Below are 24,648 nucleotides of genomic sequence, written 5' to 3' on the forward strand. Positions count from 1 at the left end.
TTTGTGTGCGAGCACGATACGTGAGTATACCGCGAGTATCGAGTCGTGCGGGAGCGAGTACGAGCCTGCACTCGCTCACAGATTCGAGCAAAAGAGATGCTGCACGCTGTCTACATTCTTCCTATCATAATACTAACTCCCTGACTGACTATTTATAGAGATTTACCTTGGTCTTGCGCTAATTTCTAAAGAGATGTCTGTGGTCTTAAGCGAAACTGGTAGTATTTGCTAGCACAGTTATGCAAAGTTCGCTGTGTAATGTGGCGTTGAAGATTCGAGCGGTTTCTTGGAAGGTAACGTTCGTGAACGCAACAGCTTATTGCAATCAAAGAGGCGTAAACGTCTTAAAATGCGAATATAAAAGTTAACGTTGAGACCACAGCTAATTCCTTTTTTAAAAAAAAGTCAAACCCCGGCTATGAAATCAAACATTTCTGTCCAGCGACATGCTTGAAGAATTTTAGATAGCCGAGCACGTTTGGTCGTTTTAGTAATCTCTGCTGATAACTTTGCACTGAAATGGCTTTTGATCTAGATCAAGCATTTGTATCCAACATTCTTTTACGAGCAAACGTTTGAGTTGAGCGGTAATCTGCTCAAAGCGGCATGTGGACCCTCTTTGTTCCGTGTTTGTGGTGTTTGGTCAAACTGAGGTTATTGTGTGTGACCAACATGCGTAAAGTGTTTGATAGTTTAGCTGGGGCTTTTGACATGATCATTCTGTTTCTCCTCTTATCAGTAACTTGAAATCTGTTGAATTTAAACTGTTATCGCTTCCCCTGTTCTGTTTTGGTTTGACTCTCAAAATGGAGAGAATAAAATTATGTTTAACCGAAAGTGATCTTTGGTGTTTGTGTGTTACTTAAAGGATGGCTTCCTCATGTTTGCTTAGATCGTCAAACCTACATTGTATTTGGCTGAAAAGATCGAGATCGAAATCACAATTCCAGCTTTCTTGCAATGTAACTTAGTAAGAAATTGGCCACAACGGTGATAGTAAGTCAGGACGACCTGTGGGTTCCGTTAGATTACCTCAGTTTAGGCGCAATGAGCAAAAAAATATCTTGAGGCGTGAAATTTTATCTGTACCCTTTTTTATACAGTAGGTCATCATCTTTTCGCTATAGGCGCGTTTTCTCTGCGCCCCACTCTATCCCCCTCGCTCCATCAATGTATACCAGTCAATGAATGCCATTGTGCGCCAAACCCTAACCCTAACCAAACTGAGACTTCTGCTGGACATGCCCTGTCTGATTGTCCTTTTTAATTGACGCTCTAAAAGCAACGAAAATCAAGTCATCGCTGACTTTGTTTCAACCGTCCACATCAACGATCGCTCATGGGCCACTTTGCATTTGGCAACCCGCGCAAATCTGGCGGGAAAATAAACAATGACGTCAGATATCATCTCGCTTCCAGGTTTCTGAAGACACAGAAAACTTTTTTTCCAAAAAACGGTAAGGTTGCACCGCTTACGTTCTTTTTTTCGTTGTTTTTCGGCTATTTTTTTGCAAAAGCGTATCCTGTTAACGATGTTAAACTCATTGCCGTCGTATTAGACCTCACAGGATAATTTTTGGCATAAAGTTTATCTTCTAAGTTGTTAGGTCCCTTTTCATCTTCTTGCTGTAGGCTTGGCCGCTACCTGAACTGCTTTTAGTGTTAAATGGCCTTGAAACCTGAAGATGCTTGCAGCGGCAGCGAGTTTCAGTTAGACTTTGGTACAAATATGAGCTTCCAACAAGCCACTGGGAATCGTAGTCCGCCGGAGCCACGAAAGAGGACAGCACAACACGATAAAGGGCATCCACGAAATGGCGAGGCATTTATTCAACCAGGTCCACCCAAGAAGCAAAAGGGAATGCATTCAACACACGTAAGACTGATTCAAAATGCTTGTAAATAATTAAGGTTAATTTCCACACCTTTGTTTCGAGCTGTACAGGCTCTATCTTCCCTTCCCAACAGGTAATCTTCTGTTTTCCAATGAACTTAATTGATATTTATTTATTTATTTAGGTATCTGTAGATCAAAATATTCACATTAATAAAACCATTCTGCTACGATTAGCCAAACTTTCTTGTTTCTTTTTCTTCTGTTCAGCTTCTAAGATAACACGTACCACGTACCTTCGCTTTTACATGCATCTTGCCTTAATAAAAAAAATGGAGTAGTTAACTAAATAAACAACTTGAATCTGGGCCAGGGATAACTGAGAAACTGAATTTGAATTCAATATGGGAGCTGAAAAATCAAATTCAGTATCATTTTGTCTACAATTTGATGACTGGGTGCTCTTAAAAAAATGCAGAAGATTAACCAAGAAATGCTTCTCAACAGAAGAAAAAGTAACGTGGATTAAAATATTTAACGCCAGATTAGTGCTGAATCGGCCTTTGAACAACTGGGCCCGGAAAATTTGTCCAGGCTCTTGCTAGGACTAAGTGATGATGAGGGATATCAGGTGACAAGCTATAGTCCGCAAAACCACGATAACCACCCCCAAAAGACGGTCTCTCAGTGTGATTAGCAAGTTATTTTCACATGTGAAAAGATCACCGTTGCTACGGCTACATAATAAATCGCCTCTTTCGTAGCAAAAAAACATTTGAGTAAAATGATTTGGCATTTCATTGGTGTTTATATAATTTATTTAATGTTATTTTATTCCCGAGTCCATCTGCTCGAATAATGTGTTGTAAATATGCCTTTTCTCTCCTCGACTCGATTTCGTAATTGTTATGCTATTTGCGGGTGGGACAATTATGTACGTATTTGTTAGTTGAGTTTCGATAAAAATAATTGTTGTTGTTGTTGTTGTTGTTGATGATGATGATGATGATGATGATGTATTAGTGTGCGAATTTGTTTTACTTCTTCTTTTCTTTTCTTAAGTTACCAGGACAGGAACGCAATCAAAATAATACGATGAGTCCTTCCGCTCAAACTGGATCGCATACAGAGCAAGGAGGTAAGGAAAACCCTGTCTCTGGACTAAATATAATAGACAGTCATACCTCTCCACATGAAACCTGACGTCTAACAAGAGGGTCTGGAAGGTAATCTCGGGACCCGGGATTTCACCCGAAACAAAACTTGGAATTCGAGAAAATGCAAAATTCATTTACGGAATACGGCGTTTGACCTCTTCTCGGGAGGCGGGATTCGGCGAAATCTTAGCATGGGATGCGGTATTGGGAGAAACGATATTCGGGATAGAGATGGCAGACGTTCGGGATGTGGGTTTGCCGGGATCAGGACCTCCCCCCCCCCCCCCCCCCTTCCACTTTCAGACCCTGTTACCTAGCAGCTAGCCTCTCTACAATGGTCACAGCCTTGTGGACAGATGTCTAAGCGACCGTTGTTGATGCTGTTTATTTTGAATACCAGGAAGTAGCGATTTGACGAGACATCAATCTTGGGGTATAAAAAGATGAAACATTTCTGTTTAACCTAAACTGTTCACAGCATAAGTGAATCTGATATTACCTTGTACAGCCCGAGCTGTATACATATGTGATGAATGGCCGTGGTTAAGATGCTGGCATTTGGTTGATAAGATTGAATTTATGGGCTATTCCCTTTTACATCTCTTCCGCGCTTAAACGACAACAAGACCTTCCCGGCCTTGAATAATCTCCCCAGAAAAAATAAAATCAAGTACGTAAGGGGTCTCTTTTACATGATACAGGCTTTAATATCGTAACTTATTTTTTAAAATCCATTTCACTTCTGTCTACTAAAACAGGGTCTTTCATGCACCAGGATAACAGTCATTTAGGAGGTAGCGATGACAAAGCGAGGCTTGAAGCAGTATTACGAGGTGATTTCAGCGTACTTTGTTCTTAAAGCTGTCCATGTCATAACACAACAACAACAAGAAAATATCTCAGTTTTTGCCGCAAGGTTGTTACAACGCGGGCTAAGCAACAACAAAAACCCAAACTAACCAGCACAAAAACAGGTTTCCAGGACTGATCATGTTAGCCCCCTCGCAAAAAACTCGTGATACAGTGTCTAAATATATGAATAAAACAATGGTACAGTCAAACTCCATTGATACGGACACTGAGGGGTGGGGGGGGGGGGGGGGCATAGAACTGAAGTACCCGTATTAACACTGCGGGTTGAATTTAAAGAAAATGTAAGGTCTCAAACATAATAGAGAGATTTAGAGTCACGTTTAAGGCAAACGGCAAAAGTCAATTCGTGCCAACGTGAACAAGTTTTCTTCTTACTTTTCGTTTACTGTTCATTAATGTTCCAAAAATATCACTCGTTCCTCGTTAGTTTTGTCCATAAGAATCGTTTTGGACTGTTTTTATCTGCTTATTTTCCATTTTGAGAAAGCCTCAAGTTTATCGTTTGCCGTAAACGTGACGCTAAACCTCTCCAACTTTTATCGGCCCAGCGAGCTTCACTTAGGCCTAAATATAAAACCGGGGACCGGGAGCCCGGGCCCCTCAAGCCCCTCCCCTAGATCCGCCGGCGCAGTCGGTTAAATCTTAATGCGGAAGAAAACGGCTAACGCCTGGCGTTTGATGTTAAAGTCAGCCCAGTTAAATTCTTCAGGCCTAAATTGTTAGAAGCTAATAGTTACGTAAGACATCCGGTTTCATGCTAGTAGCTAGTCGCTAGATTACCCATGGAATTAGCCTAAAGAAATGTTGACACCTTTGTTATGTGTTTTTGTGGACTTTCGTGGTGCACAACGTTCAATATATAGCACTCCTTATCATTTTGATCCTTTTGACCAATATAAACGCCGCCGCATTAATTTATTCAGTCACATTTGTGAACAAAAAACAAAGAATTGCATGTGCACCATCAGGGAGCTCCCAACTTATACTGTAGCACTGTTTTTTTATCTCTGATGTTTGCCCACTTTCATAACCTTCACTCACTAAGTTTGAAGGGAGGAAAAAAGTAGTTAGGGTCACGGACACACGATTCTCAGAATCTTTCCCTTTTATATGAAATTGGCCGGGACCGCTTCTAACATAAGCTAACACGGGTGTAAACGAAACTTCTAACCCAACATTAACGTTGATTTTTTTTAATACCGCAGACCTTGGACAAGATATGAAAATGATTTATTTGAAATGGGCACAGCCTTTTGCGTAAGTACCCCTTGCAGTAATTTATGTAAAATGACAGCGGAAAACTCAGAGAACCGTTATGGTACTGAAGGTATAAGAAAAATAATATGCGTTGAAAAAGGTAGATTAATACATGGGTCTCGTTTTGTTTTTTTCCTCATGTTTTCAGAGAGGGCGAGGCTTTTGAAGGGTTTTGTCCCGCAAGACTTGACGAGCTATTGAAAGAGGCGTTGAGGTTGGAACAGCACCTCAAGAATCAAAAAGAACGTTTGAGGGAGAGGTTAACCCTAATTACACGAACTTTACAGGCACCAGTGTTGTAACATAATTTCTTACTTGCCAAAGATAATTTTCAAATTTTTGGTAGCAAATGCCTCTCCACTTCGAGGATCTTTCTTCCTCATGAATTTCAGTGATCAACAGATTCAAAATTATTTCATCTCTCTCACTCTCTCTTTGTACGTTTTTAACTTTCCTTTTTAGTGTCAAATACCACGATGTAGCATACACGTCTGTTTTTTAAGGACATCTCTCGTATCTTGAACTAAGTAACTTTTCCTGCTTAATTGAGTTCCTTTTACCAAATAAAAATGGTCAATATAAAGCCCTTTTCTGGTTTTACTATTTTCCAGTGCTTTTCCCATCCTCTATCCGTTAAGTCCACTTGAGTAGCAGCGCTCAATATCTCATAATTAACTCATTCTAGATATAATAAACGTGGTAATGTTTTTAGTTCTTTATAATTATTACTATCTACATAACTATTCGTCACTATAATCGCTGCTGCCTTCTTCAGACGAGGACCACAAAAGGACTTTCTTGCCAGAAAACAATGTCAACCTTTTGCCAAATTGTCTGAAACTGAGGCTTTTTTCAGGAGGAGTCTGGATGTCTACATGTTGGTGGCTTGCCGTGCACAGATCCCGCTGATGGAGCTTTTGTTAATATTGTGCCTTTCATATTTATAACCTTCTCCTTCTATTTTTATCCACTACTTTATTTAGTATCGAAAATTGATACAGGTTGCCAAGTAAAGACGTTAGGAAAGGACTGAAAGGAAGTAAATATAAAGCACGCTGGACTGAGTAAAAAACCGGAAATTAAATGGTTTGGTTAAAATCAAATCCATACTTTGAAAATGAGCAAAAAATTCTCAATCTAGATCTAATAAAATACGTTTTATTGATTAATAAAACATCATTTCATACATGTTAGTCAAATAGACCTTCATTGAAAGCAACATAAAGTGAGTTGAACCTCAAAATAAAAAAAAAAAGATAGATTGGTTTTCGTTGTCATACTCCTTATCCTTGTGGTAGATTAAGATTCCATCCCGAAGGGGATTTTGAGTTGAGTATCATTCATCGTTAAACTTTTCCTGCCCAATGATCTGCCACAGGTCTTTTTTTTTATTAGGCAGTCTGGACCGTCTTAAAAGAACTTTGTATAGCGTAAGTTTAAGATGGAGATTAGTCAGTAAAAAACTGTTAAGTTGTTAATCAACTTAACGGTCTCTTCTGGCGGTGTATGAAGTATCATAATGAAATGTCAAGGAGAGTAAAAGCCCGCGACTAAGAACCTGTTAGGCTAAAATTTACCAGTTGAGCCTCCTCTATGAAAGAATCTGTTAAGCCTAAAATTTTAAACAAGTTCTTCTTTTCTAAAATCTATAAAAAAAAGATCTGTACACTTGGGCAAATAAGATAAATCAACATTCAGAATCCTCTTTGGAGACATAGGTGCCTTATCACTCCAACTGCAATGTAAACGCCAATGTTTTAAAATCAATGCAGGGCTCAAAGTTAAAATTTGAGTTTGGGAGCACTTGTGCTACCAGGTGTAAATTTTTAGGCGCACTGCCGAAATTTTAGGCGCACAGCTGAAAATTTTAGGAGCACAGCTTATAATGTTGGGAGCATCTATTTCAAAAGAAAAAGTAAAAAGCTTAACAGTGCCGCGTTTATTTGTCATCTTCAGTTTGTTAGTTTTACTTCAGTCCTGTGATCGATAAAACACAGTCGATTTGCTACGCAGTAATACCGTTGTGATTTTTAATACTAATTTCTCTTTTTGACAGTACAGTTGTGACTAAACAAAACTTACACTTGAAAAACAATTCAAAACTGACAACAATGAGTGTGTCGAACGAGAATGAAAATTAATCTTTAATGAATTTGTTAAATGCGCAATGACTTACATGTAACTGGAATACGACTTAAAAAACTTTCTTCCCTGGAAAAAAAGGCTCTTAATCTGCACTGTTTTGTTTTGATTGACGTTAAAACTGAACGTTCGACATGATCGTCCATGGCGCAAAAAGTACGTGTTTCGTTCGTAGCATATATTTGCATGTGTCAGCGGTGTTTATTACAAAACTGAAGAGTCTGGGATGGGGTAAAACATCCAAACGAAAAAGAACATTCGAGTTCGTAGAATCCATTGGGAGAAAAGACCAATTAAACATACACCGTCTTTCTAGTTCGAGTTCGTAAGTATAGGCGGAAGTAAGTCAGTCGCACTGTGCTTTGGGTTTTACGGCGCACAGGTGCGATTACACATGAATTTTTAGGCGCACAACCAAAAATCCAGTCGCATATGCGACCAGTTCGTCGCTAACTTTGAGCCCTGCAATGAAATAAAGTTGTCATTGATACAATTGCAACAGATGTTTATGTTATGTCCTGAAGTAGGACTTAACTGAAAATTCTTCGAGGTCAATGCTTTAGTTCTTCTTTTATGGTCATTTTTGCATAGTTTGGTATGTAGATTTTATGTGAGGAATAAGCTGAACCACTAAATACTCTTAGCTATATTGTATTTTTAACTACCATTTATATATTAAGAACCTATTTTAATAGCGGCTAACTTGGAAAAATCCAGGTTCTTAGTCGCGGGGTTTTACTGTGTTCTGAATAACGTTTTGAAAAATACGTTTGTCGTCCCTGATGTTTATAAAAAGCTTGTGTTTTATTAGTTTCGAAAACCTTATTGAGGACCCGGGAGGGGGTACAGTATTCCCTATAATGGCTGATAGTGGGTGATTCCGCCCGAAAGGGGTACTTTCTTAAGGCTTCAGGTATTTGAAAGTGTAGGGGTTTCGCTAAATGAAGTATACGGAAAGGGTAAGGAAATTTGTCATTTCGACCTAAAGGGTCTAACAGAAAGATTTTATGGCTGTGACTCCTACTCCGACTCCGTTTCTAGTCAACGTCTTTAATTTTTCCCGAGGATTTAGCTGCTTCATGTCCTTAACGGCGAGGTGTGTGTGCGAGGCAGCTGGGTTCTATTATACAAACAATTCGACACAGTTTACGTGTACTTTTACCAGTTGAAAATAACATGTCATGACAACTGCCAAAAATTCCTTTCAGTGAGAGCACTTGAAAGACAGACGTCAATATCAGTGCCTGACTTTGCAGAATCTTGGAAAAAATTAGGTTGAGCGTTTGAAGTATGTCACGTCTTAATAGTAGCTTACCCCTGGTTAATATCCTACACCGATGACGGCAAGAGCTGCAAAATATGGGTGAAATGCCATGGTCCGCTCGTTACTCCTCTATCTTCCCAAAATGTCAGTGCAAATTTGTGTCATAAACATTTCATTTCCGTTGTCTGCAATTTTCTAATTATAACAATAAGTCCATTTTTCTTTCGCATTAATTCTTTCAACAATGCGTCATAACTTCCAGTCTCCGTTTTGTAAGTTAATGATATTAAGTCAGGTCTTACCCTGTTGATTTCATGCCGGACAAATGTTGTTTTTAGCGACTTATATCAATCCCAATAATTTCATATTTGATTCGTTATTTATATTGTAAAGGAAAGCCAAATCACGGAAGTGAATGATTATGACGGTACATAACTGCACATACCTCTTCTCTGAATATTCCATGCAATGGTGTCCTTAGAGGTAGAGAGCCTCGGATCAAAGCTTTGAAAACCGCGAACAAAAGAAAATAAAAACTGGTAAGAATATTTTATCTTTAGCACAATTTACAAGATATCTTAAGGCAAATCTCAGTTACACTGTTGTGCTCTCGGGAGAGTTTGAAACTTCGTCTCAGTATGTATTCATTCGTTCGGATTCATACGCAGTCTTCAAAAGCGTTTGAGCTCCTTTCGAAGCACTGGGTCCTTTTTCAAACGCTTCTTTTCATTGGTATATATCCTCAGGTTCAAGACTGTCCGTCATTTTCTCTTTATCATATGTGAACTGACACTGTTGCACTTAAAAAAAGTTGATATCAAAACTTCGTTTCAAGCTTTTAAAATTCTCAAAAGATTACGAACATGGCAGCAGAGGGGTTCCTCTTTCAGGCGCATAAATCAGCCTATATAGGACCTGGCCGTTCGCCGATAAGATGTTGTAATCCACAGAGCCTTGTTAATGGAGCAAGAAACGTAACAAATTGAATGATTTTGCTCATTTTTTAATATTTCCTAGTATTTTGGAGTAATGCGAGTGGGCGGGGGGGGGGGGGGGGCGTCTATTAGACGGGGTCTTCTGATACAAACTTAACATCGCAGTGGGAGCGCTTATAAGACATGAGGGCTCTTTTAGAGGGGGCGCAAACCTGGTCAATTAGATCATTTAAAGTAATTGTATCTTTTGCAGCTGAAGTTTATCGTAGGTCGATCAAAACATGTCTTGCTCAAAATTTTAACTTGTCCATTTTTTTCAGAGATTCTTGTTTGTCTGTCTTTTCCAAACCACTTGGTATAAACTATCTAAGTAGCAACGAATTACAGCGGCTAAAAGTTATAATAATACAGCTGGGGTAGTAAATGTTCCTGTATTTATTTTTAGAAAGCTTTAAACGATGAAAACATTATAAATTGTTGTCGACTTCTCCATTCTCACCCAGATGAGCCGACTTGTAAAAGCTGGTGAGATGAAAATGTTTTAAATCAGCGTTTTCTCCAAAGAAGCTACTTGTTGCGGATACTTTTGTCACGTACAACTGAACTGAGTAAATGAAGAACCTAAGGCCCCGACCACACGTATCCAGATATTTTTGAATCCTCAACTTTTTGTTTCCGGATTTCCACATGTAACCGTATTCAAATCGAATAGGTCACTTCCGAGTTCCAAAATTCCTCACTTTCAAAAGTGCACAACCTTTCTTGTGAAAATGGGTTTTATTTGCATGAGAATGAAAAATCATTTCCATATCAAAGGCTGAGCATTTAACCTCGTTTTGATAGAATTAAGGCACAGGGGAACTCGGGAATGGCCTATTTTCCCGTCCACGCGTATCCGACCTGTATCCGGATTCACTATCGTAACCAGGACTCATCTGGGAATATTGGCAACGGGGCATGCGTCGAGGTCTCCATTTTTACTATCTGCAATTTGATTGGCTTAGAGAAATGGTATTTCAGCTTAACTTGAAATACCTACATGTGAAAATAACAAAACTTTTGCGGGCAGTAGTATAAACAAATAATAGCATGATTTGTACGTGATCTTTGGCATAAATACCACTCGTGATTTTTCAAAATTGTCTCAAATTTCATTCGCCTAACGGCTCATGAAATTACGTATAAGAATTTTGGAAAATCACTTTCGGTATTAATGCCAAATATCACTACCAACTAATCATGCTATTGCCTATACAAATACAGTATTCACGGTAAAAACTGTCGGGACCCAATTGTTCGAAAGGTGGATAACGCTATCTCTCGCTATCCACTTGACCTGACTTCATGGCGAACGATTAGAAATTTCGTATCGTCAACTAGAAAGAGTCTGAAACAAGGCTACTAGGAGTGAAGTTCCAAGAGAACGTTAAATGGCATGATCATGTCAAGGACATCTGTTATGCTTCTTATGGAGTCTTACACACACTGCGAAAATTAAACCATTTTACGTTGGAGACTTGCAGAGTCGCTTGTATTATCGCGGCTCGACCACGGGGTGTCCCAAAAGTTCGTTCTCCTAATTTCATGAGCTACAACTTTTGATAAAAACCTTATTTTTACATGAAATTTCCAAAAGATGTTTATTGCTCTATGGGGTACATGTATTCAGAAGTTCAGTAACCGGCATGCCCCCCCTTGTTTCTTTTTAATCACACTCTGTAGCAGTTGCGGCATTGAGTGGGATAAGTCATGTAGCGTTTAGAGCCCCAAATGATTCATTTTAAGCCTTTTTTATAACCTAGTGTGCAGGAGCCACTTCAACTCCCAAACAATATAATTTTTTACATTAGGCAGCTGAAAAAAAAATATTTTGGACATTGATCCAAGAAAAGATAATCATCCCGGCCCCTTTCCACAGAAAGGCTTTTGTACTCCTTTACAAATTTGAGACAAACTGAACGCTGCTTGGCGGACTAAGGCCCGTTTCAAACGTCGTGCTACTGCCGTGCTAAAGTCGAATTTGATTCGATCAATTGAGTTCGGCACGGCAGTAGCACGACGTTTGAAACGGGTCTAAGTGCTGGGGTGCGATCCATTCAACCAAAATTTCCGGAAATTTCGGTCCAAACTCAATGGATCGGTTCGGTCCTGCCGGAAAATTTTCGAAAAAACTGGTCCACCTTTTGAGCTGGACCACTTTTCCCCGTCGGACCGGTCGGAATTTTGGTTGAAAGAATCGCGCCCCAGGTTTTTTTTGCCAACTCAGGGATCTCCAAACTTATAAATTAGCTTTTCATCAACCTGCTCCAGACTTGCTAACTGTAGTGAGAGCTACCTCGTTGGGTTTCCGCTCTTTTGTACCTAGCCTTCTTTAAAACTATTTTAGCGGTTTTATTCAGGACTATCGGTCTTCCCCCTCGTTTCTTGTCTTTAAGACCTTCATTTCTAAATGACCATCTTACCGCCCAACATTCGGATTCTTACATTGTTTTTAGTACTTTCTTTAACTGATAAGCCAGTAGATCGAAGTATACATGCTTATGCTCTTAGGTAGCTGAGTGTTTTTTCGTTGAAAGGGTTTATCTTTCATGATATTCACAGAAAACATGGAAGGAGTTCGAGAAATTCGGGCTGCAAAATACAAAAAATACATAGCGGAAAAATTTACTTGCGCATGCGCACCTTTGGCGCGAAAGTGCACAAATCGAATATTCGAGTCAAAAGATGGCAAAGCAAGTACAAAATATTAAATTAGATTGAAAGACACAACTTTTGTTTAAACTATTTGCTTATCAAGTCCAATCGTACTGCGTTTCAGACTTATAAAGTAGCTAGAGGATCGAACTTTTGGGACACCCTGTATTGTGACTTGGTCTATTCACCTTTGCTAGGATCCTTGTTAAAACGTCTTCAAAAAATTGAATTTGTTGCCGCAAGTTTTGTTTACGGCAGATAGATAGGTAAATGATATTGGAGACACTTTAAAGCTGAACTGGCTCCCAGCTGAAGAGAGAACGGACTTTCATTTGCTTAAGTTGACATTTAAAGCACTTCACGCTAAGCAGTGGCCTTCATATTTAAACTTACAGAGAGTATCTATAAGTAGAAGTTTGCGGCTCTTCGGGCTCTATAAGATTATACTAGGAGCAAGTTCCTCTGGAAAAAGGAACCTTCCAGGACACTGCGGCTGCCTGCCTGCTATCTTAATAAGTATGACGATTTTAATTTATTTAGTTCGCGCATTTAAAAAAAACACTTAAAGAACCGGGCACAGGCCAGCGTATCTTAATTGTACTTGAAGTCCTATTCATACGATCATTGTAAATATTTTCTCTTTTTGATCGTTATTTGTTCTATTATTTTTTTAGTATATTTTTATTGTGAACATTTGATACAAATTTTTTTTTTTAGTTACAAGTAATAGATAAAGAGTCACAATGTAGAACCCTCTTATTAAACCGATAACTTACTTACTTACTCTATCCAGTGGATAACGCAATTGATTTCCCTAATACTTGTCCACTAGATAGCGATTTATCCGGCAGATATAGCGCTATCCAACGATTGAACAACCGGAGCCTGGGCTAGATCTTGTTATGTCATCGGATAAAAAAATATCCAGATTCCGGATTCATAGCGGATTAAAAAAATTGGGGATTCATATGCCGGATATGGACGGAAGCCGCTTACGGAAAGAAAACGTTGTGGATTAAAAAATATCCGGATATGTGTGGAGGGGGCCTAAAGCTTACTTGAATCCTATGTAATGTTTCAGGTACAAAGTATACTGATTTTCTGAAGTTTGAAAATGTGGCTAAGCTTTGTGATCTTACTGCGCTTTTCACAAACATGCGAATTCTGAAGTTCAAAGCCAGCTGACGATTGCGTTTTTCGCTGCCGTCAATCATCTTAACGGACCTCTTAGGAAACAAAACTTTACTTTTAATAACAGGTTCAAAAGGTCATGGTTTCTGATTTGTGATTGGAGGATTTAGATCCGTTTTGTGTGTTTCTGTGGGCGCTTTCCATTTAGGAAAAAAACCGGAAATTTCGGCGGGAGCAAAAGTGGAATTTCCGAGTGGTAAAAAGTTGTTCCATTTGGTCGTAAGCCCCGGTACGTCGCGGTGCCGTCGAGAAACGAGAAACGTGAATGGAACACAACATTCCATTCGGAAATTCCAACCGGGAAAACGGGCCCACCTTTTCAGATTTTCCACTTTTTCTGGGAATTTTCCAGTGGGATGAACCGACGAAACGTGTTCCATTTACCGCCGAACCGGAAATTCCGGAAATTTTGACTAAATGTGTTTCAAGGTTCGTTGCTTGTTACGGCAGCGAAAAACGCAATTGTGAAGGCGGCTTTTGAACTTTAGAGTTCGCATGTTTGTGAAAAGCGCAAAAGCAAATCATGAATCGTAAAGCAAAACATGTAGGTATTTTCACTTGTTGATAGAACAAAAATCTTAGAATATAAACATGATTAGCTTTAGTTTGTATTATTAGTAAAAGGTTCGAAGATCAGCATACAGTCAAACCCCGCTTATAGACACCCGTTTAATTCGGGCAAGAACAGTTTACTTTGTCCCTGGGGAAAGATTCAACCCGCCTCATACGGACATCCTGTTAAAGGCTCGCTCCGCTCGCCAAGAGGTCGACTTGTAGCAAGTCTATGATCTGCGCAGGTTTAATAGTTGCTGGCGTTTTATAATTTGTAATGGTTTTTGAATTAATTTGCAGTGGATCCTTTCACATACCAATTTCTACAGCCTCTCTAATCGGGACAATTTAGAACTGAACTGAACCAAAAGTCAGAAGTGCCATTGCGAGACAACCCAATCTATAGCCATATATTCTATCCGACTGGATAACTACAAATAGTACACCTTAACGGTCTTATTTTCATATAACTGCACTGTTACCGGACGAGAGATGCCTCTCAAGTAAGACTGACGAATAAAGTTTGCCTTTATCTATGTTCAGTGAGAATTGTTTTCGATCTTTAGGATTTCGACTAAGAGCGTACGCAGCAATGAAAACATACTGTAAACCTTAAGGACCTTACGCTATTGCCCTTTCACTCTGGCTAGCCTGCGTGGCAGGCGCAAAAAGGGGAGGGGGAGGGCAGACGGAGAAAAGCGCAAATGGGAAAAGGGAAGGGAGCGTGTCCCCGTTCCCTCTCTTCCCAATCCCCCTCTCCCTTTTTCTCTTCCTTCCAATCCGCTGCCACTTTAGACGCCTGCGACCCAGGCTACACTCAGGCGTATTCCGCTTTAATTTGGAAGTCTTTATTTCACTGTTTGTAAGACCAGATACACCCACTCCCTTATCATTCCCGACTATTTCGTCGGATCAAGCGCTGTCGAAAAGCTAAAATCGACTGTTCTTTTTTCAAATTGTTTGTCGAACAATTCAAGAATCCTTCCCTAGACTTCAAAGTGGCGAAAGTCTCTCGATTAGATCTTACTTTCTTGAAGGTGGTTTTAATTTAATTGAAGTTCTTTATAGTGGTAAAGCAACTTTCTGGCGAGTAACCTGGACCTTAAAAAACGGATTGTGTCCCAGCAAGAATAGCTTTGGACGGTCAACTTGACCAGCACCTGCCGGAAAATTATTACAAGATTCGCTTGGGGTAGGCACTTAAGGGAGAGATTCGCAACTTCTAAAGTTGTGCGGCAAAACTTACAGCCGTAGTGAAAAATTTTTGATGGCGTGTATTCTTGCAAAATCATCGTTCACTTTTTTTTTTTACAAAAGTATAAAACTTCAACTAAAAGATATTTATTTTTTCAACGTTTTTGTTTACAGGAGAAGAATATTGCGTGAAACAAAGTGAGAACGTTGACCCCATGCCCACTCTTCTTTTTTTTCCACGAACAATGATCACAAATGTGATCAGCTCGGCGTTAATGACGTCAAGCTAATATCAAACCAACGTCACGATTTTAGGGGTTTCGGTGAATTGACCTCAAACGTTGGTAAGGAAAGGTCAAGAATGAAAAAAAAAACTTACTTTAGTGCGACTACGTGTTTTGAATAACTCTATAAAATATGGAAAATTTGTCAGTGAATAATTCGCCGACACCGTGTGGTTAGACAGCTAAAAAGAGTTCTATTAGCTATATTTAGCATTGAATAAGTTATGGTGGGTTGCAGAAAGTGCGAAAAATAACAGCGCTCGATTGGGCCAGATTAGACACGTGACCAACCTTCCCTTCCGATCAATGTTGTACTTTGATAGACGCCAGTTTGCTAAGTGATTGTGTTTTTGAGTCGCCCACTGACCACAGCTCGAACGAATTTCGGAAGCTTGAAAGGTACAGCTCTCCGTCTTTTATGCTCCGTCAGTGATCTTCTCGTTTCCGTGCTCAACGAGCTAAAAGCCCCGGTGGCGCGCGCCATATAGCTCGAGCTTGAACTGAGCTTACATTCAGCATAAATTTTCTCCGCCATATCGAAGTCGTCTTCTCTCGTCATTCGCTTTCGTTTGCTGGTGAAGTTTTTATTTTGAGACTTGGCATTGATTCTGCTAGGTGACTGCTAATGACAGTGTATTTCTTTTTCAGTTTGGTCATGCTTAGGACGGTCTTATCTGCAGTGGAAGGTTTTTAGAAGTCGTCACACACAACTCCACCGCATTCCTCAGACACAACAGATGTAGGGCAAATTCAACGATGGATCCAACCGCTGAATCAGGTGATTTTCTGTTTATGTTATTCCCTTGTGTCCTTTCCAGTCATATTTAACGTTTTCATGCGTTTGAGCTTTTGCTATTGTGATCTAGCTGTTGCGATGGCTAAAGGGCATAACTCGAACAGAGACATGCGATTTGTATTGATTTGAGGGTATATAGTTTAGTAATTTCCCAATATTTTGACTCACTGCACCTGAAGTAACTTTCTATGCATCTTAGCTAATTCCACGTCCTCATTAAGCCGAAAAAAAGTACACCTGTGTCTTAAAATGAACGAATCCGCCGCTTTCCTGAAGCGATTGTCTCCGTGTTCGAAGTGCTGTGTTTCGTGATGCGTTCGCCGGAAGATTGAAATGAGTTACCGATAATTCTTCGCTGTCGTGTTGTTTACAGTGTTTTATATAGATTGTCTGCTGAATCAGTGGACTAATTTCCACACAGAAATTTGTGTTTCTCTGTTTGCTGTTGTTGATTTTACTGCAGACTTTCGCATTTTTTTAAAAGTGTTTTAATTTACTAGTACGTATGATCTAGAATAGCGTGCTTGAAGGGCAGGTTGTTTTTGTTTTTAAAAGTTTGAAGATAGGCTACATGCCATTTTTTTCTTATGTTCGATAACTTGACGAATTTGATGCCAAATAGACGTAACAGAAGTCATGAACAAGTGTAAAATTCACTCTTCTAGCTTTATCGTTTATGTGATGTACTATTTTGCAGTAAGCTTATTTGAGATGTATACGCGGATGATACCTTCAAAAATTAAAATTCGCCTTCTCCGGCTGGAACAAAACACATCAACTTACAATTAAACTTATTTAGGATTGTCTTCTCTTTATGTGTCACGGTTGGTGTTTCTATCCCGTTCAGGAATAATATTCCTGAGCTTTATAGCAAAATAATCTCCAAAGAGTTCAGTAGACGATTACCATGGTGAACTTGACAGACAAAAAGCAAAATCTTGTTTACTGATGAAAGCATAGATTCACCTTTACGCTTTATCTGTCTTTCGTGCGAAAAAAGGTCCTGGTGATTATTGCTTTAATCTAAAAAAAGGATAGCTTTATTTAGTATTTTGTATTTTTGTCAGCTATTTATTCTGACAGCATCGTTAGGCTAGCAAGATCTTATAGTGTTATAACGAGTAAGGTCTTGCGACACCATCACCATCACTTACAGCTGTGATGGTTTTATTTCGTGCGACACTTTTCCTATCGGGTTATTTATACCTTTTGAGACCATAGGTGGTATGTTGCAGTTCTTTCATCCTCCTTGGTTTAAGGGATATTTGAATGTAAAAACTGTATTTGTCAATAACACATACCAGTGTGAAATTCAAAGGTGCTTATCTGGGTGATAATACTCTTTCTTTTGTATTCTTTAATAGCAGCTGATTATAGTACTAGTGTTTTGTACCATTAACGTGAAATCGAAAGTCCCGCAATGTGGTGCTCTTTTGGCTTTGGTATGCTATATTAAACAGAAATCTATTGCATTAAATTTCAATCCACGTTTATATTTACATACAGCTTGTTTGCACTTTCCAAGTGCAGCATTTTGTATAAAGAACTGTTGAGTGAACTTTGAGAAGACTTAAGATTAATACTCACTTGTAGGATGTCCATTTTAATTGTTTGTTGTGCTTGTACATTGTACATCAAACAATCGCACAAGATCCTCCTTCAGTCTTCAAGCAAAGAGATTCCTAACGTACATGAAGCTAACCTGTTGTTTTCATTCACATTCCCTTGGAATACTTACATTGCACCACTGTAGTATTATTTTTGAAAGTTGATATGGGTTAAGAAACATCTTTCCTGAACTTAATGTACTCTCTAGTTTCCAATTGCAAGTGAAAATGATGCAGTGATTCTGTTGTTTCCCCTCTAAAGATGATGATTGATGTTTTTGCTCTCTTGATTGCTCTCATGGATTCCCAAATGCATTCATAAAAGTGTTTGGAAGTTGTTAAGTTCAAAGTTTTGTAAATGAATGTAAACCACAAATAACCAGGACTGTTATTAAGGGCCAGGGATTGAGAATTTCCTCTGGCCACTATGAACGTAGTGCTCAGCTATTTTCATAGAAATAAAAGGAAAAATACAACCTAGTGAAATCCGTAGCTGTTTCATTCATTGTCTTAAGTACCCAGCAACTTGACATCTTTAGTAAGAGAGTTTACAATATAGGCACTGTCAGGTTCTCCCTGTTGTCGCATATTAGCAATTTTAAATAATTTAAACCAGGTCAGCTTGTGCTATAGCTTTATTCATGACATCTCTCTTAACTGATTACCTAGTTGTTAGTGCAAAGGAAATAGCTATAAGCCTAGTTTTAATCTGATAAAGTTGCAATTCAGGGGATAAGAAGTTGGTAGGTCAATCCTCATATCACCCTAGATAAACCTCTTGCTTGCTTGCTTGCATGTACACCGTCAGGGTGCAAAGAAAGTCATTTTTAAAGCTTGCCATTTGGGCAAGCTGAAGCTAGCATATACTAGCCAAAACGTCATTTCAACTAGCCCCCAAAACATTTTGATGAGCAGAATTGATTTCACAGTTCTTCTGTAATTTGAATTCCTCAAAAAACTTCACTTGCCCATCGGGCAAGTTAAGAACAGAATTCACTAGCCTGATAGCAAAATCCCTAGTCCCTGGCCATCGGTCATTACTTTCTTTGCACGCAGACCATATACTTAGTGGCTTCCCTCCTTTTGCTCTTCATGGCTCATTTTTGCCAATGGGCCAGCGTGAGAAAAATCATTTTGGTGTGGCTGGTGAATTTTCAGTTTCTGGATGGAACAGATTGTGAAACAAAACTAAAATAGACTTGTTGAGGAAATTTACTTGGTGCAATTCAGTGTTTTAAACAGGTTATTTGAAGTAACTGATAAAAAATGAAGAATGGAGATTGATTCTCTTTTGTTTGTTTTAATGCAGTTTATTTTAAGGTAAAACTGTTATGCATGAAGTCAAATGAATCTTATTTATTTACATCACATTTTATCTGGCATCGAAAATAAGGTCAAGAGGCCTTCAAAAATGTCTTTTCCTTTTTGCACAGTGATGTTATATGAAATGTTAATAGGAAAAGTAGCATGTTTGGTATTGTGTAAATCAAGCCTACTCTTAATAACTGTACCTAGAATGTAGTCTAGTCGTTTTCTATTAGCTGTGGTCATTGGTTTAATTAAGATGCAGGGTTGTCACTAAGATTTCAAGTTGCCATGTAAATACAACAAGTAGGCGGGGAATCAAACAGCTAGGGATTTCTTTTGGTTCTATTTTCGTTCTATTTCCCGATAAAAGTAGCCGGGGGGCCACTCTCTTAGTAGCGGGAGAAAATCCCCGGCCCCCAGCTCTTAATGACAACCCTGAAGATGCATCATCATCATCGTCATCAACATCATCATCATTCGGCCCTTTGGTCAGGAGGCTTTTAACAATCTTATTTCACACATTCTTGTCATTGCATTTGCAAAATCTTTCCTGTCAATTTCCAGAGTCCTTTGAGATCATATTTGGGAATGTCATTTTCCTTGAATGAACAGGGCCACTTGGTTTCTATAGAAGAAGGGATTGATTGATCTCACCATTCGCCCGTTGGCAATGACAGGCAAATTAGAGACAGCACTTTGTCAGTGGACAAAGAGTCAACGTCTCAACCCAATGAAAGTTTTCCCAGCTATATTAACAACAGTAATTTACATAATAAATAATAAAGCAATTAATTCTTGTATATGACAGAAACAAGTGTTCTGACACAACTAAATAAACTAAATAAGAGAAAAAATAAAACGTAGAGAAGTAAAAGTGAATTAAAGTAAAGCAGACATTGGAGTAGTGGATAATAGCCAACAATGGGCTAGCATATAGTTTATAAAGCCTGGAAAAATATCTTTGTCTTTACATTATGATTACAAGAGGTTAGGTGTTAATGAACTGCTCAGAAAGAGGAAGAAATTTGACTTCTTTATTGAAATGTAATCACTACATTGTTTTAGGGAGCTTCCCCCAAATATTAGTAATAAACCTTTTTACCGATACGGCGGCCATATTGAATTTATTAGATCTAAGGAGTATTATGGGATGCCCAGGGGGCTTTTGCTCAGTGTTAATGTGCACTTTTTGGGCAAAAAGAGAACTTAATTGTATATTTCTCGGGAAAAAGGTGATCATTATTACATCCAAACATGGCACAATGACATATTTTTCCCATTACAATCTTTTTGCAGGAAAACTTAAAGAAAAATTGGCCCGAAAATTGTGCGTAAATACTGAGCGTGTATATCGTATTGTGCTCACGTGCCCTGGGCATCCCTTAATTCTCCTTAAATCTAATTAATTCAATATGGCCACTGTATTGGTAAAAAGGTCTATTTGAAAAGAGGTTTTATATTTAATTTTGTTCTCACTCTATTTTTGTAAAAGTTTATATTTCTTGAGTATCTAGTATTTTAAGAGTGCTTGTCACTAATCTACTGCAAGTTATAGTAAAACAGCTTAGTAGGTGGTTTCTATAACACTTGTTTGCAAATTCAAGGTCATGAAAGTGGTAGACAATTTTTACCGTCAGTATGTCTCGTAGATTATATGTACAAAGTTGTAGAAAAGGCACTTTCCATAATTAAGAGGTGGAGGATATTACGTGGCCGTGTGGATATTCTTCTCGTGTTTAAAAAATATTGTGTACCTACAAATGGCCATGTAATGTTCTATTTAAATATAAACACCAGTGAAATACCAAACCTTTTCACTTTATTATTTTTTGCTGAAAAGGCGCAATCATATTGTAGCCATAGCAATGGAGATTGTTTCGCGTGTAAAGATATCATGTTTTTACTTACCTGGTATTTCATTGTTGGTTATGTAATAATACAGTACAAAATTGTGGTCAGCATAATTTTTCAGGGTAGCATGTTCAATATATATAGAACATAATATAGTGCAGTTCTAGACATTCAAGTGTGTGGAGAAAGTCCTTTGTTGTGTCCATTTAAATTGCACTTTCTCAGCAGTACTTTTGCATTTTACCATTTATCTCTATCGTACAAAATAGAGTTCTAAAGTGATGTTGTCATGAAAGTAAAAATTATTGTGAAATTATGGGATTTGTCGGAATATTCTGAAAAACCAAAGTCCAAAAGGCCTCCTTGCCTAAAACTAGCATTTTGGGGCAACTTGTCTTGAGATACTAGCCATGTTTTGCTTTGATGATGACTTCATACAAATCCTTCTTAGCTTGCCTTGGTTCACAACTACTGGTTAGCGTGGATTTTCCCCAAATTTTATTTTTGCCACCCTTAAAAGTAAGGGAGAAAGAAAACATCTAATGTTCAACATTTGGTTCTGTCAGTAAACAGAACGTAGTACAAGGAAGTCATTGATTTTCAAAAATTCTTGTATTTGTATGTATTTCAACAAATCATGGCAACCTGCTCGTTTATTGTCTTAGGTGTTCTGTGATCAGCCAGTTTTAGGGCTTTTTGGATCCTCTTTCTAAAAATAAACCTTATTAACATAAATTTAAAGATCACCTGCTCCAAGTGAAAAATATACCCTCTTAAAATTTTGTCAGTTTTGCTGCAGAAAAATAATATAATATAAAAGGTGTATTTTGTTTTTTGTCGGTAGTAAAAATGATTCCAGAATAAGATAACATAATTTATTATATGCATACAGAGACTTACTTACTGAAAAGCCATGTCATAAATTTTGTTATGCAAATGAGTTGAGCTAATCAGAGACACCAACATGGGTTTCACGTGCGAGGAAAGATGTTTGCCCGGTTTGAACAAGGAAGGATGTTTTTTCCTGTTAAAAAAGTGATAAAAAGTGTATGCAGAGAATGGATTTGAATAGCTTTTTATAATCATATTGTCACATATGAGGATTGTAGAGTACTTGCAATTCTACAGTACAAGAGGGAAAAGGTATATTGAGACTTCTAATTTTAGCTTTGGTAGCCATTCTCTGCTTTTGTTATTCAAATAGCAGAATGCCATGAACATGCATTGTTTGCTGTAGATCCAGAACAAAATGCTATAACTTAAATGCAAATTTCAACTTAAAAATATCCTGATTCTTTTCTGTCACTTTCCTTGTCATTCCATGACCAGTAGTTAAAATAGATCAGTGAGTACGTTCAAGTTTTCTCAGCTTTACTTCCAAAAGTGATGATACAGTTCAAACTTCTTTTGAGCGAACACCAAAAATGCGAAGAGTTAATAGTCACTTATGGGAAGTGGTCACTTAAAAGAGTCAAACTGCAGGAGGTCTTTTACGAGAAGAAGTCCAGGCACGTTTACTTTTTTAGAGAGATTGTACTGCATGCTGCAGCTGTTTTCTAGGTTACAATATACATGTACATGTACATTTATGTAAATCCAAGTTGTTTCTTAACCCTTTCACTGCCAGAGTACTTGATGGAGTTTTTTAAGGTGACTCTAACTTTTAAGTCTGTGGACAAAATCCTATGATGTGACCATTCAAATGAAAGCTCTCTTCTTGTACTTACACTTGGTGCTGTTTGTTTTTTATTTGGTTAAAATTTGCTCTTAGCTAAATTTGGCAATGAAAGGTTTAAAGTTCTCCTCATACTCTGAGTAGACCATTGAATCAGGTGGTTGCTTACATGTAGAAGAGGTTAAAAACAGTGGAAAATTCTGAAACCTAAAAACATCCTAGAAACATCCTAAAAACAACCTAGAAACATCAAAATGAAAATGAACATTCAAGTTAGTGGAATCCATTAGGAGAAAGGACGAATTATACATTCCCAGATGAAAGGAAAACAATGTAAATTTATTATTTAGAGCCTGGTTGTGGTATTTCTACATAGTTACTTTTACTTTCATTGCTTGAAGCTACTGTTTAACGTCTTACTAGTTCCAGTACGTAAGTATGGTCAGGTTAGGAAGCAGGGAAGCAAGTCAGTTGCATTGTGCTTTGGGTTTTATAGCACACATGTGCGATATGACATGATTTTTTAGGCGTGCAACCAAACATTCAGTCGCGTATGTGACCAGTCAGTCATTAACTTTGAGCCCTTCTCCTTGCCAACAAAGTAATGTAGGTTGCTGTTTTCTCCCTTGTTCAGGTTTCCAGTTACTCCAGTTCTCTTTTCTTCTAAAAAAACCCTCTAATCTTTGAGATTGTGCTGTCGATCTCTTCAATTTCCAATTTGAAACACCAGTAAACAAATTCCTAATAGCTCCTTGGTGTTTCATGGTAAACAAAATACATTTACAGGAAAGCTCATTAGGGATGCAAACTGTTGAGCTGTAACTTATTGCGTTTTGTTTCAGACTCTCCCACAAGAGTGACGACTAGCAGTAATCGAGTTCCTGTGGTTCCACTGGCCCAGCACTATGCTGGTAAGCTATTTAAACATAAAACTTTAACCCTTTGATTCTTCTTTTGTGTGAGCCATTTCTCCTTTTTACATTTTATCCCTAAAGTTATAGCTTGTATCGATGATGTGTTCCTTCTCAAAACCTTTTATCTTTGGCTTTTTGACATAATGCACATGATCAATAAACAAATCTGCTGACGAGACGCGTGATTATTGCCTTGCAAGTTGTGAGAACATAATTTGGATTTCATTTGAGATAATGTATGTGGAGAAGTCCTCTCACCTTAATCACTCTACGTCAGTGCTAAACCCTGTATTCAACTCTTTTCCTTGCGCAACTGTCTCTTACTGTGATTTCCCCATTTTTCTGATAAATGTGCCCAATAAAGATGAGGTTCCCAACCTGATTTTAAGGTATCCATTCTAATCCTAACTATTATAAATAGCCAACTGGTTTGTTTATGTTATTTTCAGACATGAACAACCACTATGCAGCCTCTGTTACTCCAGAAGGAGTTGCTGTTCCTCGCTTCATTCTGTCAACTAGTCAGCAGCACCAGCTTGCAGAGTTCTTTCACCTAAAGCAACAACAGGAATTTCAGCAGCAATTGTTGTATCAGAACTTTCAGCAACAGCTGCAAGCACTACAACAACAACACCAGCATGAAATAAAGGTATCATAGAGTTGCAATCATTACCCTCAAGCCCCAATATCCACATACAAATTCTCCAAACTATTTTCTATACATTTCCTTAAGGAATTAGTGGGGAAAATTTGATGAAAGATCAATGCATTTCCCTTTTGGTGATAATTTTAACCAGTTTTCATTACCTTTACTTTGATTATGTACTGATATTGTTTGGAGAAAATTGATGATGGCACTTAGAGGGTTGAAATCTAAGCTGTTGAACAGTAATTTCCTGTGGTACTCTTTTGTATGTGACCTGAATCTAATACACTACTCACTGCTCTTTCAGCAGAAAGAGTTTGTGTGTGGCTATTTTTCCTCTCTTTGGTCTTACGTTTTTTTAAAAAAATGTGGTTAAAATTAAGGGTGTGCATTATACACGGGTAAATAGGTATTTTCCTCATCTTCTAAATTTCTGCTTGAGAAATGATACAGTATAGAAAAAGAGACCTTAGA

General features: G+C 38.3%; 2 protein-coding genes across 4 annotated transcripts in view; both read left to right on the forward strand.

Annotated features, from left to right (window-relative positions):
* The first annotated feature begins 1,584 nt into the window (after window positions 1–1,584).
* On the forward strand, window positions 1,585–5,511 carry LOC140929752 (uncharacterized). Its single transcript, XM_073379465.1, has 5 exons — window positions 1,585–1,876; window positions 2,897–2,972; window positions 3,750–3,824; window positions 5,070–5,121; window positions 5,270–5,511. Exons 1-5 carry the CDS (start codon window positions 1,667–1,669, stop codon window positions 5,421–5,423), a joined length of 567 nt encoding a protein of 188 aa, XP_073235566.1. The 5' UTR covers window positions 1,585–1,666; the 3' UTR covers window positions 5,424–5,511.
* A 3,409-nt stretch (window positions 5,512–8,920) lies between these two features.
* Window positions 8,921–24,648, forward strand: part of LOC140931158 (uncharacterized) — a 39,148-nt gene continuing 23,420 nt past the window's right edge. The window contains exons 1-4 of one of the 3 annotated variants that reach the window (XM_073380910.1): window positions 8,921–9,066; window positions 16,026–16,155; window positions 23,457–23,525; window positions 23,978–24,177. In XM_073380910.1, coding sequence (XP_073237011.1) covers window positions 16,134–16,155; window positions 23,457–23,525; window positions 23,978–24,177 — 291 coding nt within the window. In that variant the 5' untranslated portion in view covers window positions 8,921–9,066; window positions 16,026–16,133. Of the gene's footprint in view, window positions 9,067–15,576; window positions 15,777–15,817; window positions 15,953–16,025; window positions 16,156–23,456; window positions 23,526–23,977; window positions 24,178–24,648 lie in introns of those variants that run through there. The other 2 variants (XM_073380909.1, XM_073380911.1) reach the window with 2 other exon arrangements.

Source organism: Porites lutea, chromosome 3, assembly GCF_958299795.1.
Source record: "Porites lutea chromosome 3, jaPorLute2.1, whole genome shotgun sequence".
NCBI lineage: Eukaryota > Metazoa > Cnidaria > Anthozoa > Scleractinia > Poritidae > Porites > Porites lutea.

Excerpts from the sequence above, each read along its gene's own strand:
- LOC140929752 (XM_073379465.1), top strand. The coding sequence starts at position 1,667 with ATGGCCTTGAAACCTGAAGATGCTTGCAGCGGCAGCGAGTTTCAGTTA. Across the intron at positions 2,973-3,749 it reads ATCGCATACAGAGCAAGGAG|GGTCTTTCATGCACCAGGAT; the intron begins GTAAGGAAAACC and ends CTACTAAAACAG. Across the intron at positions 3,825-5,069 it reads GCTTGAAGCAGTATTACGAG|ACCTTGGACAAGATATGAAA; the intron begins GTGATTTCAGCG and ends TTAATACCGCAG.